The 20,898-nt window shown below is 39.4% G+C and overlaps 2 protein-coding genes and 1 pseudogene across 3 annotated transcripts; 2 read left to right on the top strand and 1 right to left on the bottom strand.

The window, feature by feature from the left end:
* Positions 1–3,029: 3,029 nt before the first annotated feature.
* Positions 3,030–4,303, bottom strand: LOC146577840 (uncharacterized; annotated as a pseudogene).
* Positions 4,304–9,606: 5,303 nt separating this feature from the next.
* Positions 9,607–16,034, top strand: LOC146577839 (uncharacterized). Of its 2 annotated transcripts, none has more exons than XM_085255633.1 (7): positions 9,607–9,836; positions 11,714–11,829; positions 12,029–13,168; positions 13,257–13,493; positions 13,595–13,819; positions 14,074–14,137; positions 14,529–16,034. In XM_085255633.1, the coding sequence occupies exons 1-7, from the start codon at positions 9,701–9,703 to the stop codon at positions 15,599–15,601; spliced, it is 2,991 nt and encodes a 996-aa protein (XP_085111759.1). In that variant the 5' UTR covers positions 9,607–9,700; the 3' UTR covers positions 15,602–16,034. The 2 variants fall into 2 exon arrangements, with proteins under 2 accessions (XP_085111759.1, XP_085111750.1); XM_085255624.1 differs by having other exon boundaries at positions 9,607–9,875.
* A 147-nt stretch (positions 16,035–16,181) lies between these two features.
* Positions 16,182–20,804, top strand: LOC146577838 (E3 ubiquitin/ISG15 ligase TRIM25-like). Its single transcript, XM_085255694.1, has 7 exons — positions 16,182–17,323; positions 17,599–17,958; positions 18,114–18,209; positions 18,677–18,910; positions 19,116–19,263; positions 19,368–19,427; positions 19,525–20,804. The coding sequence occupies exons 1-7, from the start codon at positions 17,072–17,074 to the stop codon at positions 20,052–20,054; spliced, it is 1,680 nt and encodes a 559-aa protein (XP_085111820.1). The 5' UTR covers positions 16,182–17,071; the 3' UTR covers positions 20,055–20,804.
* Positions 20,805–20,898: the final 94 nt, after the last annotated feature.

The raw sequence follows: 20,898 nt of genomic DNA, 5'->3' as shown, positions 1-20,898 counted from the left end.
CTTATGGTAGAACATTTAAAGACCATATTGTGATTAATATTTCATAATATATGGATTTGATGGAGATTGCAAAAATTAATTGGGTGAAATAAATCTTATCAGATATCCATACTATAGTACACACTGGAACACACACAACTTACTTTCCTAATTCTGAATGGCTACAGATGAATCCAGTCACTTTACCATATCCAAAAATAGGGGACAGCCAGCAGACTGTAGCCAACAGATCTGCTGTGTTGGTGTGGCTGCCAAAGACTAGCAGGGTGAATGCTTGCCAGTATGAGAACATGAACTCCTGTCCTTTCCCAGATTAGTCTGATCCTTGTTTTTGATATAGAGTCATTTGTCACTTTACATGTGTGCTTTCATAAATGTTGTTGGTTCAGGGAGCTGCTGATAAGCTTCATGGCTGGTTTGTGTTGGTGTTTACTTAGTATAACTGTGGTTTTACTCATGCATTCATGCTGCATCTCAATACAAGCGTCCAAAGTTTGTAGATGAATAAAAAGTTTACTTAAGTCTTGCCTTGATTTTTTTCCTGCTGCTTCCAGTCAAGTTGATTAACTCTGCCAAGGAGGTTATATTATTGGCAGCATTTGCCTGTGTGTGTGTGTGTGTGTGTGTGTGTGTGTGTGTGTGTGTGTGTGTGTGTGTGTGTGTGTGTGTGTGTGTTTCATTCCTTCTGTCTGTAAATGCCATACCTTGAAAAGGTTTAAATAAATTCTGATAAATCCGTGTAGGAGTGTAGTGGGGAGTCATGGTAACCATTAAAATTAGACTTCCGGCCCAGTCTCCAAAGCCATCTTAAGGATTTATTGTTGGAAACTTAACCAAAATTGTTACAAATTAAAAACTATGTAACTAAATGTGGTGTGTATTGTTAACATATCAAAAGCACTATACAAAGATCTAAAATATGTCACATGTGATGTTAGACCTCTTCTTCAGAGTCAATAGACTGATCTGGTCAAAGTGAGTTTATTACTGCCACTGTTTAACAACACATGGCCATACAGGTAATGGGGGTTGTAAATATCACATTACTTTGGATCTCGGACCTCTTCTTCAAAGTCAAATAAGGTCCACCTTCCACAAAACATTAGGGAAATGATAACGATATATGAGGATTTTAAATATCAAATTATAATTTGGAGGTCACATTTGACCTCTGACATCAGTTTTACATTTCTCACATGCCTTTCTTTCAAGTTGACCCCAAAATGTGTTGCAGCTGTAAAAATAAAGAGAATGAGGTAGTTAAAAACATGCTATAACATTATATAACAAGCTCGAGTTATTCATGTCCACTTATTTACAAATAACTCATTTTATTTCAAGAAGGAGAGATTATTAGAAAGAAATGAACATGATTTATTGATGTACAGAATTTAGATAGAGGTATTTGGCGGTTAGAATTCAATGGCCCGTCTCGAAGGAAAGGAATCCCAGCGGTGATAGAGATTACAGCAGGGCACCCTGGAGTCTAGACGCTGGTGGTGGAGATAAAGATGGAGATGTAAATGGAGCCTGAGTGATAAAAGGTGGTGATGGGAGGAGGTGGGATGCATGAAGGCGTTTGCAAAGGAGAATGACAGAGCTATGCTGCGTGAATGCTGACTGACCTGAAGAAGGCCAGGAAAAGGATGATTGGACTAGACCAGTGTTATTGCAAACAGCTTGACAGTGTGGGAAAGAGGAAGTGATGTGAAGCTTAGATTTAGCAGGCTACACCTGAGAGCAGACAGATGTTAGAGGTTTCATCTTCCTTACTGAACTTACCCATAAGCTTCGTTACTAAACATTTAAGGAAAACATTTTACTGATATAAAGGAATGCCCCACATGAACTATATTCACAAATAAAAATTCATAGAAATAACAAAATTATACTCAAAATGATGGCAGGTATATTAAAATGCGTTCCAGGAGAAATAACAAAAGCATGCACTTTTGCTCTTGTTTTTACTGCATTACAAAGTTTTTAAAGTATCTTTTAAAATCACAAAGAAACGAAAATGAATGTGTGCAAAACCACAATACCATTTCTTTAAAAGTAAATACTGCGCAGAGATTGAGCTGGTTGGTGAAGGTTTGCGCAGCTGTACAAGGCAGAGAAACAACACAGTGTAGGGCATCTGACCTTCAAACAGTTGTTTCTCTTAAGGAAAAAAAGTGAATAGGCTTGAAGAAGGGAAATCAAAGTGAAGTTTAAGAAGGCTTAAAGGGTTTATTATAACTTCCACGGCTTGCCAAAGGCTACGCATTCAGTCCAGTGTTGTGCCCTTCCACAGTCATTTCTCTCGGCAAGACTTCCCATCCTGTCCAAAACTTGATGAGGGCTTTTCGTTGTGCACAAGATGCTGCAACGGGACATTGTGTTGAGCTATAATGACATCCTACATTCATTATTTTCAATCTTTTATGGAGAAATACCATAAAAGATGAACACTTTTTTTAATGTATTGCATGGAGGCAGTATGGAGCAAATAACAAAACAAATATATACTATAGTTATTCTTTGTTAATGACCCGAGATCACTGGACTGTGTGTAATTTACCAAAGTATAATCAGAGAAAACCAATAGCAAAATACCTATCGCAACAGACTTACCATTTTCAATGAAGGACCGAAGGTAACCTGCCACTCTGCATTTATCCTCAAGAGAGCATTCCTCTTCTTCCTCATCTTCATCTTCTGTGGCAGGCCACACTATCCTTTCTAGAATAGCCTGCATAAAACAGTTCACCTTGAATAAATGTTTCTCTTAAATGCTACTAGATAAAATTAGCTGAATTTGTCATTTCATAACTTTACTTATCTTGTAGTCTTAAGAGTGTCAGCAACATTAGGTGTATTTTTATTAAATGTAACCCAGCTGTTCAACTAGCCCAAGCATACCAAATAGTATATTGGTGTTTTGTGTCAACAATTAATGTGCATCCTTCATAAATTAACAAAATACCTTTACTATTCAGATGTTAAAAGATGTGACCTGACTTTACCTCACAACAGGGAGCAGTCTCTGATTACCTTGGTAAGAAAAGAGGAATGATGTCTGATCTTTCTGTCAGAAGCAGCCATACCATCTCCTTAAGCCCTTTCCTCAGCTGCTTGACTTGATGACTTGTTCGTGTTATGACCTACAACGGTGAGACCAAACCAAAACTGAAGTGTGAGTCCGTAAAGTGAAACACACTTTAAATGTTAAATACTTAAAGAACATCCACTGTACTAATAAAATAATTTCAGATGGCCTTCAAAGAGATTTTTTTTAATGTATATGAAAAATGTACTTATTCACATCCAAAGGTTTGATGTGCTTTTCTATTTAAAATTTAAATGCATTGCTGAGAGTAAGTCAGTACTCACAGCGTGGAATAGCAGACATTCATACAGCAACTTTATATTGGTTTGTGTGACACCTGGCAGGTCCCAAGCCAGGGCTAGCTCGAGAACATTTCTTCATTCCAGTTCTGTTAATTCAGCAGTGCCATCAAGCTAGGACAAAGAAAAAAAATTTAGTAGTCAGTAGTAGGTACTGGTGGCTATTCAATAATGTCTCTAAATTCAATATTTAGTGAAATAGTAATTCTTCAAAATAATGGTACAAAAATGCAAACCAGCTGAATAGTGCTGCAGATATCAATATCAGGGCAATCCTCAATCTGAACTGTAGCTGTTTCAGGTGAGCCACCAAAAAGGACATGGATGATTGCAGGACTTATACCAGACACACACGGTCCACCATGAATGAATGAATGTCCCATTATTCTTGCTAAGACCAAACATAATAAATTCACTTAGCCTAACATTGCACGGTGGTAAAAATAAACAGTTTTGTAACTGCATTCAATCTATTTTTCATCTTTAGGGTTACAGTTAGGATAATGTAACACTAGTAATGCTGTTACCTTTAGTGCTGCACGTATATTATTTTAAATTCCTCTTCCTCTTATTTCTGTACATAACTTTCTTACCTGCCACCAAAAACATGTCACTCTCAAGCAAGGTCTGAGAAGTGGATGGAGTCAAGTGTTGTAGCTCACCGTCAAACAGTCTTGTAAGATCTGTGTTCCCTGAAAAGAGTACAGCTAGGTTATGTTGCGTATGAGAAATCCAGGCAGTACTCTACCTTTGGGGCTTTGTAGAGGGAGATAAGTGATCTCTGTTGATCCATAATACTTTCCCGCAAGTCCATTTGCAGGACTACTGCCTTTCTGGTCTCATGCTTTGGAAGTAACTCTGAGCCAGGCTGCTCTGGTTGCATCTTGTTCACATTTCCACTCTGAAAGGTACCCATTTGTATGGATCACATAAATCAAAAGAAATAAAATATATGTAATTTTTTGCCATTTGTCTGGTATGTTCCTAACTTAATTCCTGTCACTACCTGGTTTTTCCCCTGGAAGTGACTTCTCCACATCTTGATGAGGTGCATCTTCTTGCACTACCATATCACCTGATGATTGCTCTGCTCTTGCTGAGGTTATGGTGGATTCCAAGATGATACCATCTGGTTCCTCTACCCCGCAGGACAGATTCAAGGCATCACTGTTGCTACAGGATGGGACTTCTGACCTTGCTGTGTTCAATGTGCTGCCCAACACAATGGGCAGCACATTGAACACATTTTATGAGTGGTCAGAAACTTGTAAATAACTCATTAAAGAATAAAGTTACGTTGAATCCAAGCACACCATTGTTTTTCTTGTGACATTACCAATAAGTTTGATGTGTCACATGGCCCTCTTCCTATTGAAAAAACAAAAGGTTGTATCCAAGATGGCCGACTTCTAAATGGCCACCATGGTCACTACCCATCTTGAGGAGTTTGCCCCCTCACATATACTAATGTGCCACAAACAGGACTTTAATATCACCAACCTTTCCCATGTTATTACGGTGTATCCACATAAATGGCCCACCCTGTAGATCTCCATCCACACAGGAGCCGATCGCTGATGGTTGGTCTCTAGCACTTAACATGTCAAACACCAAGTTCTAATTAAAAAGGACAGTGACTAAACATATCACAGCTCTATAACATGTCATAAATTATGACGGGAGTCATAAATCCCTTCTAATACCCCTCCTTGTCTACGCGGTTTTGGGGTTATTGTTTTCTTATTTTGATGCAGCAGTATCGTTTTACTGGAAAAGTTGGACACTTCTGGTAAAGGGTGGGGTGAGTTCATATGAACAGGAATGTTACTGGCAACAGGCCAAAATACCAAAGGAATTTTCTTTATGTGAAAGAAGACAATGCCATTGCTTAAAGGTATTTAAATTTTTCCTTCATTCTCATAATGAAACCCGCCACTGCATTTCTTCAGGCCTGTCTGTCTGGTTTTATCATTAAAAATCTGTGGGACTGACAAATGTCTTTGAAGGAGAAATCCAAGCAACACAGTGTTGGTTAGCAAATATATTTTAATATATAATGGTATATCTATTTTAGGTTATTGACAAAATAGCTTAATTCAGTTCAGTCTCATTTAAATCATGACAAAAAGCCACACCTTTATGTGTTTGAATACCTCATGATGTTTGCTGCAGTCATTGCAAAATAAATCATGAATCCTGAAGTACTCCCCATGAGAGGAAATCCTTAGCAAAAGTGTCTAACAGCATTGAGCCCATAGGATCCAACAGGGTTACTTATGTGAGCTGAAATATTTAATGGTTGTAATGATGCTCCTCACTGCACTCTTAAGGTCAGTGTGACACTACATCACTTTAATGTCTCAAATATCAGGAGTAACACATAATCTTATCAACAGCTCTTGACAAACATAATAAAAAAGACTATGAACCAACCACACACCTGCCACTTGTAACATAAAGTAAGAACTATCCACTTTAGAAAAATTAGACACTAGCGGAATATGTCTGCAGTGTCAGACAATGGAGATGCACCTACAAATAAAGATTTGTCACTTCAAACGTCATCAGAAGTTGCTCAGTGTTAAACATACAATGAGTCTTTCAAGACTTTAATCACTTTCATTCACTCCAGCAGTTTGCAGCTGAATGGAGTTGGTGCTTTTATCTGCGATGGAAATATTTTTTTGCATGAAAATATTTGTCTCAATGAAAAGTCAAAAACCATTTTTGTTGTGCAAATGGAAACAAATAAAGTTAAGAAACAAACAAATATCATTGTTGCACTTCTATATTCAGAATTCCTAACATAACAACAGCCTCATCGTCACGAGTGGCATCTCAACACGGTACACCACCAAGTAGGAAGTTAGTCACGACAGATGAGTGAACCCTACAGGACAGATGAACAATGTGCAGTTAACCCAGCCGGTGGCACTGCTGCGATGGCTGAACTCTCAGACAGACTCTTGGGCATCCTGGGCATCCAGGTTAGCAGATAGCAGCAGAATCACCGGCCAGGACAAAGTGGGCACCTACAAATGAGAAAAGTGAGCATCACATCTCTCAGTTATTCTGTGAGAACTCCACCTTTCTGTTTGCCTGATAACTTCATAATTTAAACACTTTATTTGATACAATGCAGTATGTTTGTTTGTGATCTGTAATGAATACTCTATCTGCAACCAGAACAGTGACATCTAGTTTTGGTACTGAAAAAAAAAAACACCAAAAAAACGTGACACTGAAAGATAAAAATTTAAACTGAAAAAGAAAGGATTTTTTTTAAATTTAGCTTTTTTTTTTTCTTTTAGCTGTAATACCCTCTTTTTTTCACACATGGTGTCACACTCTGTTGAATAGATCTGTGCTTACTTCTTGGTTCACCTTTCGACAGTGCTCTACCACTTCACCCCCAGTTTTACCAGAGGCTCATGCACCTTTTAAACCAGTGGTTCTCAAACTTTTCACAATGAGTACCACCTCATAAAATATATGGCTCTTGAAGTACCTCCCTTATGACCGACATTAAAGTACAGTTGCCTCAAGGTGCTTTATATTGTAAGATTTAAGGCGCTACAATAATACAAAAAAATGAGAAAACCCCAACAATCAGATAACCCCTTATGAGCAAGTGCTTTGGCATCAGTGGGGAGGAAGGACTCCCTTATAAAAAGAAGAAACTTCTAGCAGAAACAGTCTCAGGGAGGGGCAGCTGCCCTCCCCATCTGGCCCTCCCTGCTGCTGCTGTAAAATCACCATTTTGTCATATTCATCCATCCATCTTCTTCCGGTTATCCGGGGCCACGTCGTGGGGGCAGCAGCCTAAGCAGCACCTCATTGTGGTGAAGGGGTTTGAGAAAACCATGGAGGGAACACTTCACCCTGCAATTCCTGTTTTTATTTTTGCATGTTTGTCACACTTGAATATTTCAGATCAATCAAGTTTAAATATTGGACAAACATAACACAAGTAAACACAAAGTGTTGTTTCTAAGTGAAGGTGATTATTATTAAAGAAAAGAAAAATCTGTGCTGCTCCCTCTTGTAAGATAAATTAACTGTGGTGTATCACATCTTTGGAAAGCAGAGTTCAGTTTCTCTAACCACACCCACACCTGACCACTGACACACCTGATCAGCAGATCATTTAAATAGAGCCTGCCTGACAAAGTGGAGTTGACCAAAGTGGGTCTGGGATAGGGTTACCGGGGCCCCGCCCTGGGGCAAGGCCCAGGGAGGGTGCCCAAGGGCGAGCGTCTGGTGGTCAGGCCTTAATCCATGGAGCCTGCACAGGCACGGCCCTAAAAGGGGACTTGGGCCCATCCTCCTGCAGGCCCACCAACCACAGGAGGCACCGTAGGGGTCGGGTGCTATGTGTGCCGGGTGGCAGCCAGGAGCAGAGGCCCTGGCGGACTGATCCCCAGCTACCAAGACTGGCAAGCATTTTGTCAAATTTGAAATATAAATCTAATATATTATGTTTCCTAATGTAATTTTCTGTAAAATACACTATGTGTTTTTAATATTGTAAATATAATAATCCATAATTATGTGGATATAAATATTAGATCGTGTAAATAATAAGCTAATACTACTTTGTACTATAAACTATAGTGTACGCTGTACACCCTACTTACTGGTTTTTGTTGCATCAGTCTGCATCTCTCGATTAATTCTTGTGTTTCTCCAACAGCTTCGCTCCAACAAGGCGGCAAAAAATGCCCATGCTCTTTGTGAGCTCATTCCCAGGTCTTCAGTAATAATGAAGCTCATGTATAAGTTAAGTAAGGAAGTAATCACTCATCTGCCTGCTTTCCTGTGTGTTCAGCTGCTAGTCTATTCTTTACATCACTTCCACTTTCCCATGCTTACAAAATCAGTGCTGGCATCATTACTCTCATCCAATAATTTTCTTGCCTGCCTTCTGTTCTGTGTTTAAAATCTCAGTGCTTTTCTGTCTTTGTGCAACCCACCTCCTTCTCATCTTCATCTTCATCACCACCAGCATCAAATATAACAGATTGTAAAGGTATACCAAGGCTATGAATACTTTAAAACTAATGCAAAACTATGAGTGTACACTTAAAACAAATAATTGTTTCACCCTAACTAACACCCAGTAAATTTATGTAAACTGTTCTGAGACAATGATTGCCATGTATTGTAACTTTAATATTGATTCAGACCTCAAATGTACAGATTCAGTACTGCAAAAAACAACAACAACAAAAACAAATCAGTATTCATCTAAATTTAAGAAAGTTAAAACTACAGCCATAATTAAGAACTGATTAAAAAAGTGAAAATAAAGCATTGTAACAAAATGAAAACTTAAAACCCCTTCTATATTAAATATAGAATAAATCTAAAACAAAACCATTTTCAAAATCAATCAAATCAAATCTTTCATAAATGTCACAAACCCATAAACAATATATGAAGTAGATACTATGAAAACAAGTTTTGGGAACTAAATTTCCTCTAAGAGTCAGAAAGTCTGTTATTTAATCAGAGGTGTTGGCAGAATATTTCTCTAAAACTAAAGTTATGATAACACATACGTCTTGCGCACTGGTTTTCAAAGTTAGAGCACATATTTCCTTTTGTTTTTTCTATGTGAACACATAAATGCTAAAAAAGTCTTGGATTCTCCTTCCCATGGGGATGTTGAGCAGGATTAACAAACTTTATGTCCCTTATTGTCTTTGGTCTCTTTCACATCATTGGTCAGAGTGGTCCCACAGTGATCCACGCTACTCTAATCTGTGAAAATAAGTAAACATAAGATGAATTAAAAACACAACAATGGATGTTCAGTGTAAAAAAAAAAGGTTGTTCAACAATAGTATGCAAAGGTGTATACAGGCTAGATATAATGTGTTAGTAAACAGATTTACATTGCATATATACATATAGAGGACTTGCTGCGACTTGATGTCCAATGTTTAATTTTTCTGCTTATATATAAAAAAGTTGTCTATTTGGTATTTGTTTCCTTCCAATCATATTCTTTTCCCATTAAGATCAGGATAAAAGTAATATCTATGGGACAGGGCTTTTATTTTTAACCTGTGTACCAACATTCATTAGGAGAGCAATTTCCTGGACTTGCTGGTTGTTTTGTGCCCTAGAGCTGTTTACTTGCTGCTGTTCTAAATTTATCACGAATTTCATGCAGTTGTTGGGTCACGTGGCCCCCGTGACGTACCAGCACTCATTTTGCGCCCGTGTCATAACGGCACAACTCATCTCTCAGGATCAGCTGTAGATCTGATACCTGCTACACGCTCTACATAGCTTTAGTTACAGCGGGATGATGGGTGATATGTACCATTACCCGATTTTCTTTGAGTGCTACGGTCTCCGCGAAGAGCATATAAAAGGAATAGAAACATATTTCCGTCGCGCCATCTCGGGCGGAGGAGACTGCGGCCCACTGATAAGACTGGGTGAGGACGTCTATGGTATTGCTTTCAGATATGAAAGGGGTAGGTAAATCATTAATTTTAATATGGGTACATATATTTAAATATATTTCGTATGCTTTTTCACGAGACGTCATATAGTTGTCGAAGTATGCAAACGGCCAGTCATAATTATTTGTTTATTATTTTCCTTTTGCTAAAATTTGCTAAAAACAGTAAGAACAACGAGGTTTAAAATTTTGAGGAAAAACTTAATGATGAGCTGCATGAAAGAAAACCTGAACAGGAAGAGTCTATAAGGGTCTATCGAAAGTGAAAGTTAACCATTCAGTTAAGGCTGTGCGACAGAACTGAAACGACCAGTTATTATGTAACTGGTGGTATCTTCTTCTCTATGGATGAGTTGTTAAGGAGAAGACTGGAATATTGCAGTACACTCAAATACAAATGCAGTTTTTGTTGCATCAGTGGAACAAATGTGGGTTGACAGAGGTAGTAAAATCAGCAAGTAGGGGAGACCGGGGATAGTTGTAACATTTTTGACATTTCTGTCTGTAAATTGGAGCTCTTTTAAGGTGGTGGATTCAAAATGTAATGCAAAGTATTTACATGTCTCTGCTATTAAATAGTGCAGCTATTTTCTCTGCAGCACAATTACCCATTGCATGGTATGAAATAAGGATACTGACAAAACATTAACATGTAATCTTTTTTATTCAACGCATGAATGCACTTACATCCATTTATGTAGCTATGTGTGTGTGTGTGTGTGTGTGTGTGTGTGTGTGTGTGTGTGTGTCAGAATGCAGAAATCTAGCTTTTGAACATATTCCAACCCCCCAAAAAAAGACAAATTATGGAATTTTCTGCAACTGAATATTTCATTAATTTTGGTTGGTCTAATTGGAGTTTGGCCTCATTGGCTCAGTGGGCATTATAACCTACAACTCTTGCACCAATTTTGAACATAACAATGAAGCTCAAAAAATGTAGTTGTTCACCAGCATCGCAATTCCATTACTTTTTATCATGGCTTACCTTGGTGTGGTTTGCAAAGTGCTTCAGAAAGATGAGGAAATCTGTTTCTTGCACCCATCCTGATTTATTTCCACTACCAGTACTTCCTACTGGTCCATCTCTGACACAGTGGTCTGCATAATGTATGTGTGGGAACACAAACAGTGGAGGAATTGTGTTGCCAATGGCATTAACCGCATATACAAAAGCGACCAGTGAACCTCTCTCTGCTGATGTCGTTGCCCCAACTTGTTTAATATAAGTTAAAGTAATAGTGTGGCAAGTTGTAACATCTGTATTATTGTTACAACTAACTCAGACTGTTGCTGTTACAACTGACCCAGACTCCTATAGCCATGAACTAGCTAACATTACAGCCAACGGCTAAAACATTAGCACTAAAGACCTACACAGAATATATCCCCATAGACATACAAATAACACAATTTAAGTTTGATGAGTTTAACTGCAAAGCAGATAATGCTATTAGAAATTGAAATAAAGTAGAAATACTTACTTTTTGGCATACAAATTACTTTTTTTCATGTTAAATTGTCTGTGTTTGACGAAATGTGCTGATTTTTCACATGTGATAGCAGAACTGAATTGGGCATGCACAGGATGAGTCACATCATTTGAAACTTAGCCCTGATTGGAGAAATTGGAAGTGTTACAACTGACCCATGTTACAACTATCCCCGGTCAAGTAAAATCGGCTATAAATCCAAGGGCAAGTTGTTGAAAGGCATTTGTAACATATGACAGGCATGGGATGTAAAGAATAAAAGGAAGGAGGCTTTAAAGAAAATAATTTACTATATATATAACTTTTTTAAGTAAATGTAAAACAAATCCACTGTGTAACTCCAGATGTCTGTCTACAGATCAGCAGCGAGTCCTTAAAAGATCAGAGCATGTTTTGGAGCTTGGAGATCGTCATTTGGTGATCACAGTCCGAGAAAGTCTGGAAACTTACACCATCCCCACTGCTACAGTAGCGGTACATTTTGTATATTAATTTAATCAAGGTTTTTAAATGTGGGATAGCTAATAAATTTATAACTATAGGAACACACACAACACACACACACATCATCAAATCATCAATTTATATATACACATATATATATATAAGGTGGTAAGGTGGTCTTTGTTGCCGATTGATACCTCCTCTCATTTGCATTTCTTCCCAATCACAGACTCCTGAGAACATTGCTGCCTCGTCTCTTCCACCAAGTGATGAAGAGTATGAACTACACGTTGATAATTATCTCCTTCGTTACCTGAAAGAATGTCCACATGCTCAGCAAGAACTTGAGAACATGCTTGCCTGTTTAGCCTGCTCTGCTGATCTTTACTGTGAGGAGGGGAGAGTTTTAGTCAGGAGGCGAGCTCAACCTGGTGCTGCAGATGAAGTTAGTGATTGGAAAGCTGAGGTAGACGCTCTCTTTGGTGGCTACTTTTGCCATTATGAGGTCAACCCTGACAAAGTTGAAGCTTTGGTTCAGTCCAGCAGCTCTTGTCAGACTGCAGGTGAGGTGAAGGTGTACACAGATGAGTCTGGGATGGCTGTTGTTGTTGGAGAACTGTCTCTGGTTCATGCCAGGTTGTTAGACATCGAGCAGTCTTCAAGTTTACGTGACAATATGGCATCTCTGAGTTTAAGAGAGGAAAGCACAACCATTGCTAGCTACAGCCTTTGTGATGGGCTCCAGGTGTTTGTGTGTCAGGGTGACATCACCAAGCAACACGCTGATGCTCTGGTTAATGCAGCCAATCAGGACTTGGAGCACTCTGCAGGTGTTGCTGCTGCACTGAGTCGAGCTGGTGGTCCTGAAATACAGAGAGAGAGTGATGAATTAGTGAAGTGTTTGGGGAAAATTCCCATAGGAGAAACAGTAGTGACCACAGGGGGTAACTTAAAGTGCAAGAAACTGCTTCATGCAGTTGGGCCTGTAGGTGGAAAAGCAAGTAACAGAGATAAGATGTTACTGGAGAAAACTGTGCATTGTGCTTTAAATTTATCAGAAATAATGGAGTTTCAGTCCATAGCCATTCCTTGTATCAGCTCAGGTGTCTCTGGGGTTCCTCTCACTGTGTGCACTGAGGCAACTGTTGCTGCTGTGAAGGACTTTGGCAGTGTGGGAGGTCGAAGTCTGAGCAAAATCATCCTGATTGATAACAGAGAGGAGGCAGTGAGGGCCATACAGGAAGCATGTGACAGGCTTCTCCAAGGGATAGATACACCTGATGAAGATACAGCAAGAGGAGCCACTGCCAGAGCTCCTGGAGGCAGAGTCCACATGGAGGTTATTCAGGGATCGATCGAGAGCCAACAGGTGAGAAATGTTGCTGTAATTAAAATAAACAACACCTTGCAATAAAACACATTTTCTAAGCTCACCAAATCTCCTGCTCTTCTCCTAGGTGGATGCTGTGGTGTCTCCTATGGTTGGCCATGATCCTCTCTCTACCTGTGTTGGAAATGCTTTGTTTGAAGTAGCTGGACCACAGCTGACCACAAGGTTTAGAAAGGAAGAGGAAGATGAAACAATGCCTGGTGACTCAGTACTGCTGGAGGGCTTACCTGGACTTCAGTCTAATGCAGTCTTCTTCCTCAATCTTGTTCCCTGGGATGGTGACCCAGACGGAGTTGCAGTCCAGGTGAGATAGTGGGAGAGGTGGGATTTTATTATTCTGTCTGTTTGTGAGGACATTTTTTAATGAAGCCATTTGTCATAATGCAGCATTGTTATGTGTTATAGGTTCTTCGAATGGGCATCAACACAATCCTATCTTCTTGTGCGAAGAAAAGATTCAGATCTGTTGCTCTTCCCGTCCTCGGTGCTGGGATGGCCCTGCAGTTTCCTGTCAGTGAGGTGGTGAGGGCTTTAAAGGAGGAAGTTCATGTATTTGAAGAGGAGCAGGTGGGCATCACACCACTCCTGATCCGCATCGTCATTCACCCCGATGACGAGGACTCACACAAGGTAATGACAAAGCACTTTTCCTTAAATATTGGCTCCTAACCATTAGTGTGCTGAGTGTTGAAAAACACTTTGGAAAAGTAAAGTTACGTTCCATATCAATATTTGTTTCATTTTACTTTGTAATGAATCGTTTTTTCTTCACTCTATTACATGAACTACACAAGATAATAATAATTACTTTTTTCATCTGCATTTCCATCTGATGAGTTTTTACAAGGATTGCTATTGATGTTGATACTTTGTTGTCTTTGCAGGCATTTGATGTTTTCCAAAATGACAATTTCACTCAACATGTTCACCAAAAGGTCCACGATCTAGGTGAGTATAGAATACTGAGAAAGAATGAAAAATAATAATACCCAAAGTGCTGGAGTAATGCATGTAAATTTACCAAATTAAGAGCCTGAGGGCAATAGCTCAAACTCTTAATGGAGTGGATTATTCAGACAGTCCAATATTTCATTATCCTTCCTAATGATTTCCTTTTATTAATTACCAGATACTTCTTCCAGTAAACCCCTTTGGCTCTAACACTAGTTTTTCATTTAGAAGTGTGTTTTTTGTAAGTAAAACTATAAACTATCTACTGCTTTCTGTTCAAAACCTCAAACCACAAAGAAACGTCTCTCTTTGCAGCAGCAAAAAAAAAAAAGAGAAAAAAAACAAGAGAGAGACAAATGTACTTAACAGAGTCAACTTTCTCCTGTAGAGTCAACAACGATGAGGTTGGTCCTGCTGGGAAAAACTGGATCTGGGAAAAGTCACCTGGGTAACACCATTCTTGGAGAGGAGCACTTTACCTTTTATGACTCTCCAAACTCTGGAACAATGAAATGCCAAACAGAAACCAAAACAGTCAGTGGAAGAAGCATCACTCTGATCGACACCCCTGGTTTCTTTGACACAGGAAGGTCTGAGGAAGATCTGAAGCCTGAGATAATGAGCTGTATGACAGAGTGTGCTCCTGGGCCTCATGCTTTTCTCATTGTGCTTCAAGTGGGTAAATTCACAGAGCACGAGCAGGCTGTCATCACTAAGATAGTTCAGTATTTCTCAGATGAAGCTCTAAAATATGCTGTCGTTGTTTTCACTCACGGTGACCAGCTCGACAAAAAGATGAAAATTGAAGATTTTGTCAGTCAGAACAAAAATCTGAGTGATCTGGTGTCAAAGTGTGGTGGTCGGTGTCACGTCTTTGATAACAAACACTGGAACAACAACCAGCCAAACAACTACAGGAGCAACCAGTTCCAGCTGGAGGAGTTGCTGAAAACAATAGAAAAAATGGTGGTGGAAAAAAACGGAGGTTACTACACAAATAAAATGCTGCAACATGTGGAGACGGCAATACAGAAACGGGTCGAGCACATTTCGTACTCAATGCCAGATAAAACTGCAGAAGAGATCAGAAACCAGGCTAAATCTGATGTGTGCAACAGGTTTCTGACCAAACTGACAGGGATTGCAACAGGAGCTTTGCTCGGTGCTTTTTTTGGTGTAGCAGCAATGGTTGGATTAGCTGTCACAGCCATGAATAACGTAATGTTAATGAACGCTGTAAAAAAGGCTCCAGCATTAATGGGAGTGTCGTCAGCAGCAGCAGGAGAAGCAGCTGTAGGAGTTGCTGGAGCAGCTTGTGTGGCAGTAGCAGCAGCAGGAGGAGTATTTGGTGGCTTCATTGGAAATGAAGCAGCTAATGATGCTAAGTCCCCATCAGACGCTGCACAGAGAGCGTGTGAGGCTATAGTGGAGAAAGGAAAGTCTCTTATCAGGTTTAAGTGAGATTTCTATAATTATCATCCAGGTAGTGGAAGGGAAAAAAGCATCTTATTATTTCTTGATGTTCTTACACTTCACATAATAACTGCATAATAATACTACATACATCGAAGAGAACATGTTAAATTATTTGGAATCAGGTTTGTTGGCAAATTGTTGAATACTTATCTAGCAGTTACCTTTTTTGTGGACTTTTTGCATAATCTTCTGAGGGCCTTAATGCATTGTAGTCATATTTTTTTTCCTGTGGACGAATGTCTCAGACCGAGAAGCATCACAGACAAACAAGTCAACAAGTAAGTCAAAAAACTGTGGTGGGAGTTGGTTTTGTTAACTTGTCATGGAATATTTAGTCATGTTACATATTTCTAAGATATTGTTGACCCTGTTTTGTCCCTGTTGCTTTTAAGCAATAAAAAAAACTAATTTCTGGGGAGTTTTCCATTTTTTCCAGTTCTTCTTTCGTTTTGAGAATACTGCTTTTAGGCAGGATTGTCATACTGCACTTACATGCTCTGATCAATGGGGGGAACTCTAGCAAAGAAATGTATGTGTGTCATGAGATGCCACTACCAGCAATAAGAAGGTCTATTAAGTATGTTTGCATATGTGAAACACCCACAAGGCGGTGAGAGGTCAAGTTCTGGATCTTAAGAGTAAAGAAAGGCAAGAGCAGTGTGTTAGTACTACATGAAATGTTGGATGTTTGTGGTTTGTACTCGTAGTCCATATATTTACTGTGCAAGACTTGGATAGTTACCTTATTTTATTAATGAGCAAATCTGTCCTGGATGTACAGTTTGGGTCATCCCGCATTTACATTGTTTTATTGTATTTTTAGCTTAATCTACCAGCATTTAATCTCATTGCAGATTTAGTTTTTCTCCAAATCTGTTTTGCTAGCTTTTTTCACCCTTACAGACTTGGCAACCGTCAGTCTTTAGAACGACTCCTTTGTGAACTTGAGAAAAAAAAAGAGTGAGTTTGCATTTTTTGCATTTTCTTGTTACACATGTTTTAAAAACATGCAGTTGATTCTTGGTTATTTTAAGGTTACTTTGTGGTTAATAGTAATGTGTAGGAGATGACACAACAATGAATGGACAATACAAACAAGGCAACAAACAGTACTACAGTGTAAAACTACAATGTAAGCCTTGTTATTCTTCCCCAAGAGCATTCCTCAGACTCTGAAAGATGCAAATGCAGCAGTGAATTATAGACTCTGTATGCTCGCTAGTCTCTATGACTGATAAACTGATTTGTTCTATCTTCCCCTTTAAAATGAATCATTAACGCAAATGTGACGACAATTAAAGTGGGTGGACATTGACTGCACTTCAACACTTGACCTGTTTCCACTTCTCCACTTCTGCTGAAAGCAGACAGTTGCTGCTTTCTTTGCCAAGATCTTCAGAGATATGTCAACTCAGGGACAGTCCAGTTCTGTTTCTTAATAATACCGCAACTAAAATGGCTAGCAAGCAGCAAAGTCAGCAAGATGAGCCACATGGAGTTGACCTGGACTGCATTCAGTTTTCCTGTTCAGTGTGTTTGGATCTTCTGAAAGAACCCGTCACCATTTATTGTGGACACAGTTATTGTAAAAGCTGCATTGAGCATTGCTGGGATGGAGAGGAGGAGAAGGGTGAATACAGCTGTCCTCAGTGCAGGGAGACATTCAGCCATCGGCCTGTTCTCAGGAGGAACAACATGCTGGCCGAGGTGAGGGGACAGAAATGAACTTAGCACAGACTCTGTAGTTCACAGATAACGTATTAGTCGTATTGTTACATAAGAAATCATCCCCCCCTTTTTCCTGTAATTGTGTAAATAATTAAACAAGTGGAACTGGTTTTGTACCAGTTTGTACCAACATATTTATTTGAACTCCAGAGTTTAACCATTTTTATGTGAACACACTTCCTTATGAAGCCAGCCTCAAAAACATTCTATTTCTCTTTACAGCACATCCTAACAGTTTCTGTCTTTCTGTCTAGGTTGTGAATAAGCTAAAGAGCACAAAGTCAACATGTCCTTCTCTGGTCTATGCCAGCCCAACAGATGTTGCCTGTGACTTTTGCTGTGGGATCAGAATCAAAGCCACCATGTCATGTTTGACCTGCTTGGCATCTTACTGTCCCACTCACCTCGAGCCTCACTACAGTGTTGCTGTGTTGAAGAAGCACGAGCTGGTGGCAGCTACAGTGTCAATACAGGAGAAAATGTGCACGAAGCACAGCAAGTTAAAGGAGCTCTACTGTGAGCAAGATGAGCAGCTTGTTTGCTCTTTGTGCACAGTGGATGAGCACAAGGGCCACGGATGTGTTTCCGCTTCAGCACTCAAGGATAAGGCAAAGGTGTGGGCAAGGAGTCGAGCACATAATGCTACCTTTCAAAGTCCAAATGTTTCTGTGCTCCCAAACGACACGTGGCCATCAGACGTACTCATTAATTACATTACTGATTACTAATATTTAAATGACTCACTGGATGCAACCATGCCTTCTTGCAGAATCAGCTGGCTTTAAATCAAAGGAAAATCCAGGACAAAGTCGAAAAGAAAGAGAAGAAGCTGAAAGAACTGAGCCAAGCTGAGGAGAGTCTCAAGGTGTGGAAAAGCAATGTTTTCAGATCTGATATGTGCATTCAACTGCTGGGTGAATGAGATAGCTGCTGAAATGAGCTTTAGTGTGTTAACATAGTCTCAGTATTTAGCTCTGATCAAACTTGCAATAAGATTTTTACCCACTTGAGGGCACAAACAAGCACTGCTCTCAGCATTTGTTTTTGATTTGCTCTTTTTACCTTTACTTTGAGAGACGTGCTGTTGATCTGCAAATTCATTAGCATCATCAACAAACATGAATCCTCTCATCTGATGACTTTTAGTTTAGCATTCTGTCTTTAGGTGTGATTTGTGCACCACAGGTGGTTGTTAACTTAGCGTCTTTTAATGCTTAACATATCCTCTACAATTGTCTCGGTCTGTGGGGTTCAAAGATCAAGTCGGGTTGTTGTTTTAACTGAATAAAGACAAACTTTTAAACTAAAAACAGATCTGCGATGTGCCAACAGAGTTCTGCTCTGATTTCCCTGAACGACTGTGACAAGATCTTCGATGAGCTCATCTCTTCCATGCAAAGAAAACAGAGTGAGGTGAAGCAGCTGATTAAAGCCCAAGAAAAAACTGCCACCGCTCAGGTGGAGGACCACCAGTCTCAGTTGAAGGAGGAGATTACAAAGCTGAAGAGAACATACGCTGAACTGGAAAAAGCTTCGGATGCAGATGACCTCATATATCTGATGCAGGTATAGCTGCTTACAACATAGCAAAGGTTTTCCTGTAAAATACCTGATTTCAAAGGCCTAAAAAAAGAGAGAACTGAACACAATTCAATCCAAATGGCCAAAATGAACATTACACCAGATATTCTAGACCTGCATGAGATCGTTTAGATTTATGATGGGTTGCTTAAAAAAATGACCATTTTTGTCTTCTCCTTATATTTCACAGCATCTCTCCACTTCCTGGGATTCTCCAGATGGCTCACCTGGAGCTCCTCCTCAACGCTCCTTTAAAGACATAACCGAGTGTTTGTCTGAGCTCAAAGATAAACTGGAAATGTCACTGAAAGAAACATGGCCCATGATCTCAGCCACAGGTAACAGTTGGAAATGTAAAAAGAAAAAAGAAAGCATTGTGGATGAGTTGCTTCATAGATACCCAGTGATTTTTTTTTAATAACTCCAGTTTGTTTCTTCACAGTTTCATATGTTGACTTCTCACTACCTCCGGCCCCCAGCAGCAGAGAAGAGCTTTTACGTTGTATGAAATTCACTTGAAACATTATAAAATCATATAGTAGTCCGTTACAGTTGAAAATAGTGGTAATATTGATCGTACTTGCTATATTTTTTGCCAGATGTTTATCCCCTCACACTGGATGGGACCTCAAACTATCGTTATCTCCACCTGATATGCGAGAATCGCAGGATGAGGCCTTCACCCGGCCAGGCTTCAGTGCATCTGGACAGGTTCACTAAATTTCCCCAGGTGCTGTGCAGAGAGGGTTTGTCCGACCGGTGTTACTGGGAGGTAGAGGGACATGCTCGCATTCTGTCTGTAGCAGTGGCTTATAAAAACATCAGCCGGACATCAGATGAGTCACAGTTTGGCAAAAATGACAAGTCCTGGAGTTTAGATTGCACTGCAGATGGCTTTTTATTCTGTCACAATAATGTAGAAACCAAGGTGCCCGGCTCTGGTCTCTGCAAGATTGGAGTCTTCCTGGATTATAAAGCAGGTACTCTGTGTTTTTATCGTGTCTCTGACCCAATGATTCTAATCCATCAAGTCCAGACTGCATTCATCCAACCTCTTTATCCTGGGGTTGGGATAAATTATGAATGGTATGATACTGGAGTATTTGCACAGCTGGTTAAGTTATGGTAAATCTTTTCGAAGTGATAGAGATGTTAAATATTTTAAGATCCCATCTCTAAAGGATTTTGTCATCCATCGCAAAAGCGTAGCACATGAAGTTGGGAAGTATAAAAATACAAATTCTTCGTTACTATACTTAAGTAGAATATTCAGGTATCTGTACTTGAGTAGTAGAGATACCTGTACTTGAGCTTCAACTTTTTTAAACAAATATTTCTAGTGTAATTTCTAGTCTTATACTCAGGGATTAAAGCCGGAACGAGTGCAGGTCCTCGTAAATTGTGGCTGTGGTACCTCAGCATATATTTAGTGCTACTGAAAAGCAGCAAATATAATGAAAGTATTTTTTTAAGTGGTAGGTAATTTCAAATGCAACATTTCTATTAGCTCAACAAACGTCGGCAAAACACACACAAACTGTTTTAGCGCAGTGTGTTAACCCTAAAGGTTCAGCTGCTGTATCTCACAGTGTGACAAAGTGGGTTAACAGTTGGAATACTCATTACTTGTCTCATAAGTATTAACTTTTTACACATTAAGCACATTATTCTCCACATGTTAGTGATGGCCATATGGCACAGATTCAAGTGGCTCTGCATATTTTTGGCTGCCAGATGGCACCAGATAGGACTGTGTTGAAAAGCTTCTAGTGTTGAATCATGTTTTGATAAAAGCTTCAGTTTTTTTTTTTGGTTTTTTTTTTTGAAAAAATAAATAAACAAATAAATGCCTGTCTAGAGTTTCTGGACTTCAAAGGGGTGATGAGGTCATGTCTGATGTACCCAGGCTAAACCAACACGTGCAGCATTAGGAATGTTTTCTTTTGTTTGTTTTCAGGTAACGAAGTGATTTT

Source organism: Mchenga conophoros, linkage group LG3, assembly GCF_057382185.1.
Source record: "Mchenga conophoros isolate Kocher_MC1m ecotype Shallow Benthic linkage group LG3, M_conophoros_male_GT1.1, whole genome shotgun sequence".
NCBI lineage: Eukaryota > Metazoa > Chordata > Actinopteri > Cichliformes > Cichlidae > Mchenga > Mchenga conophoros.
This window is presented reverse-complemented; position numbering and strand designations above follow the sequence as displayed.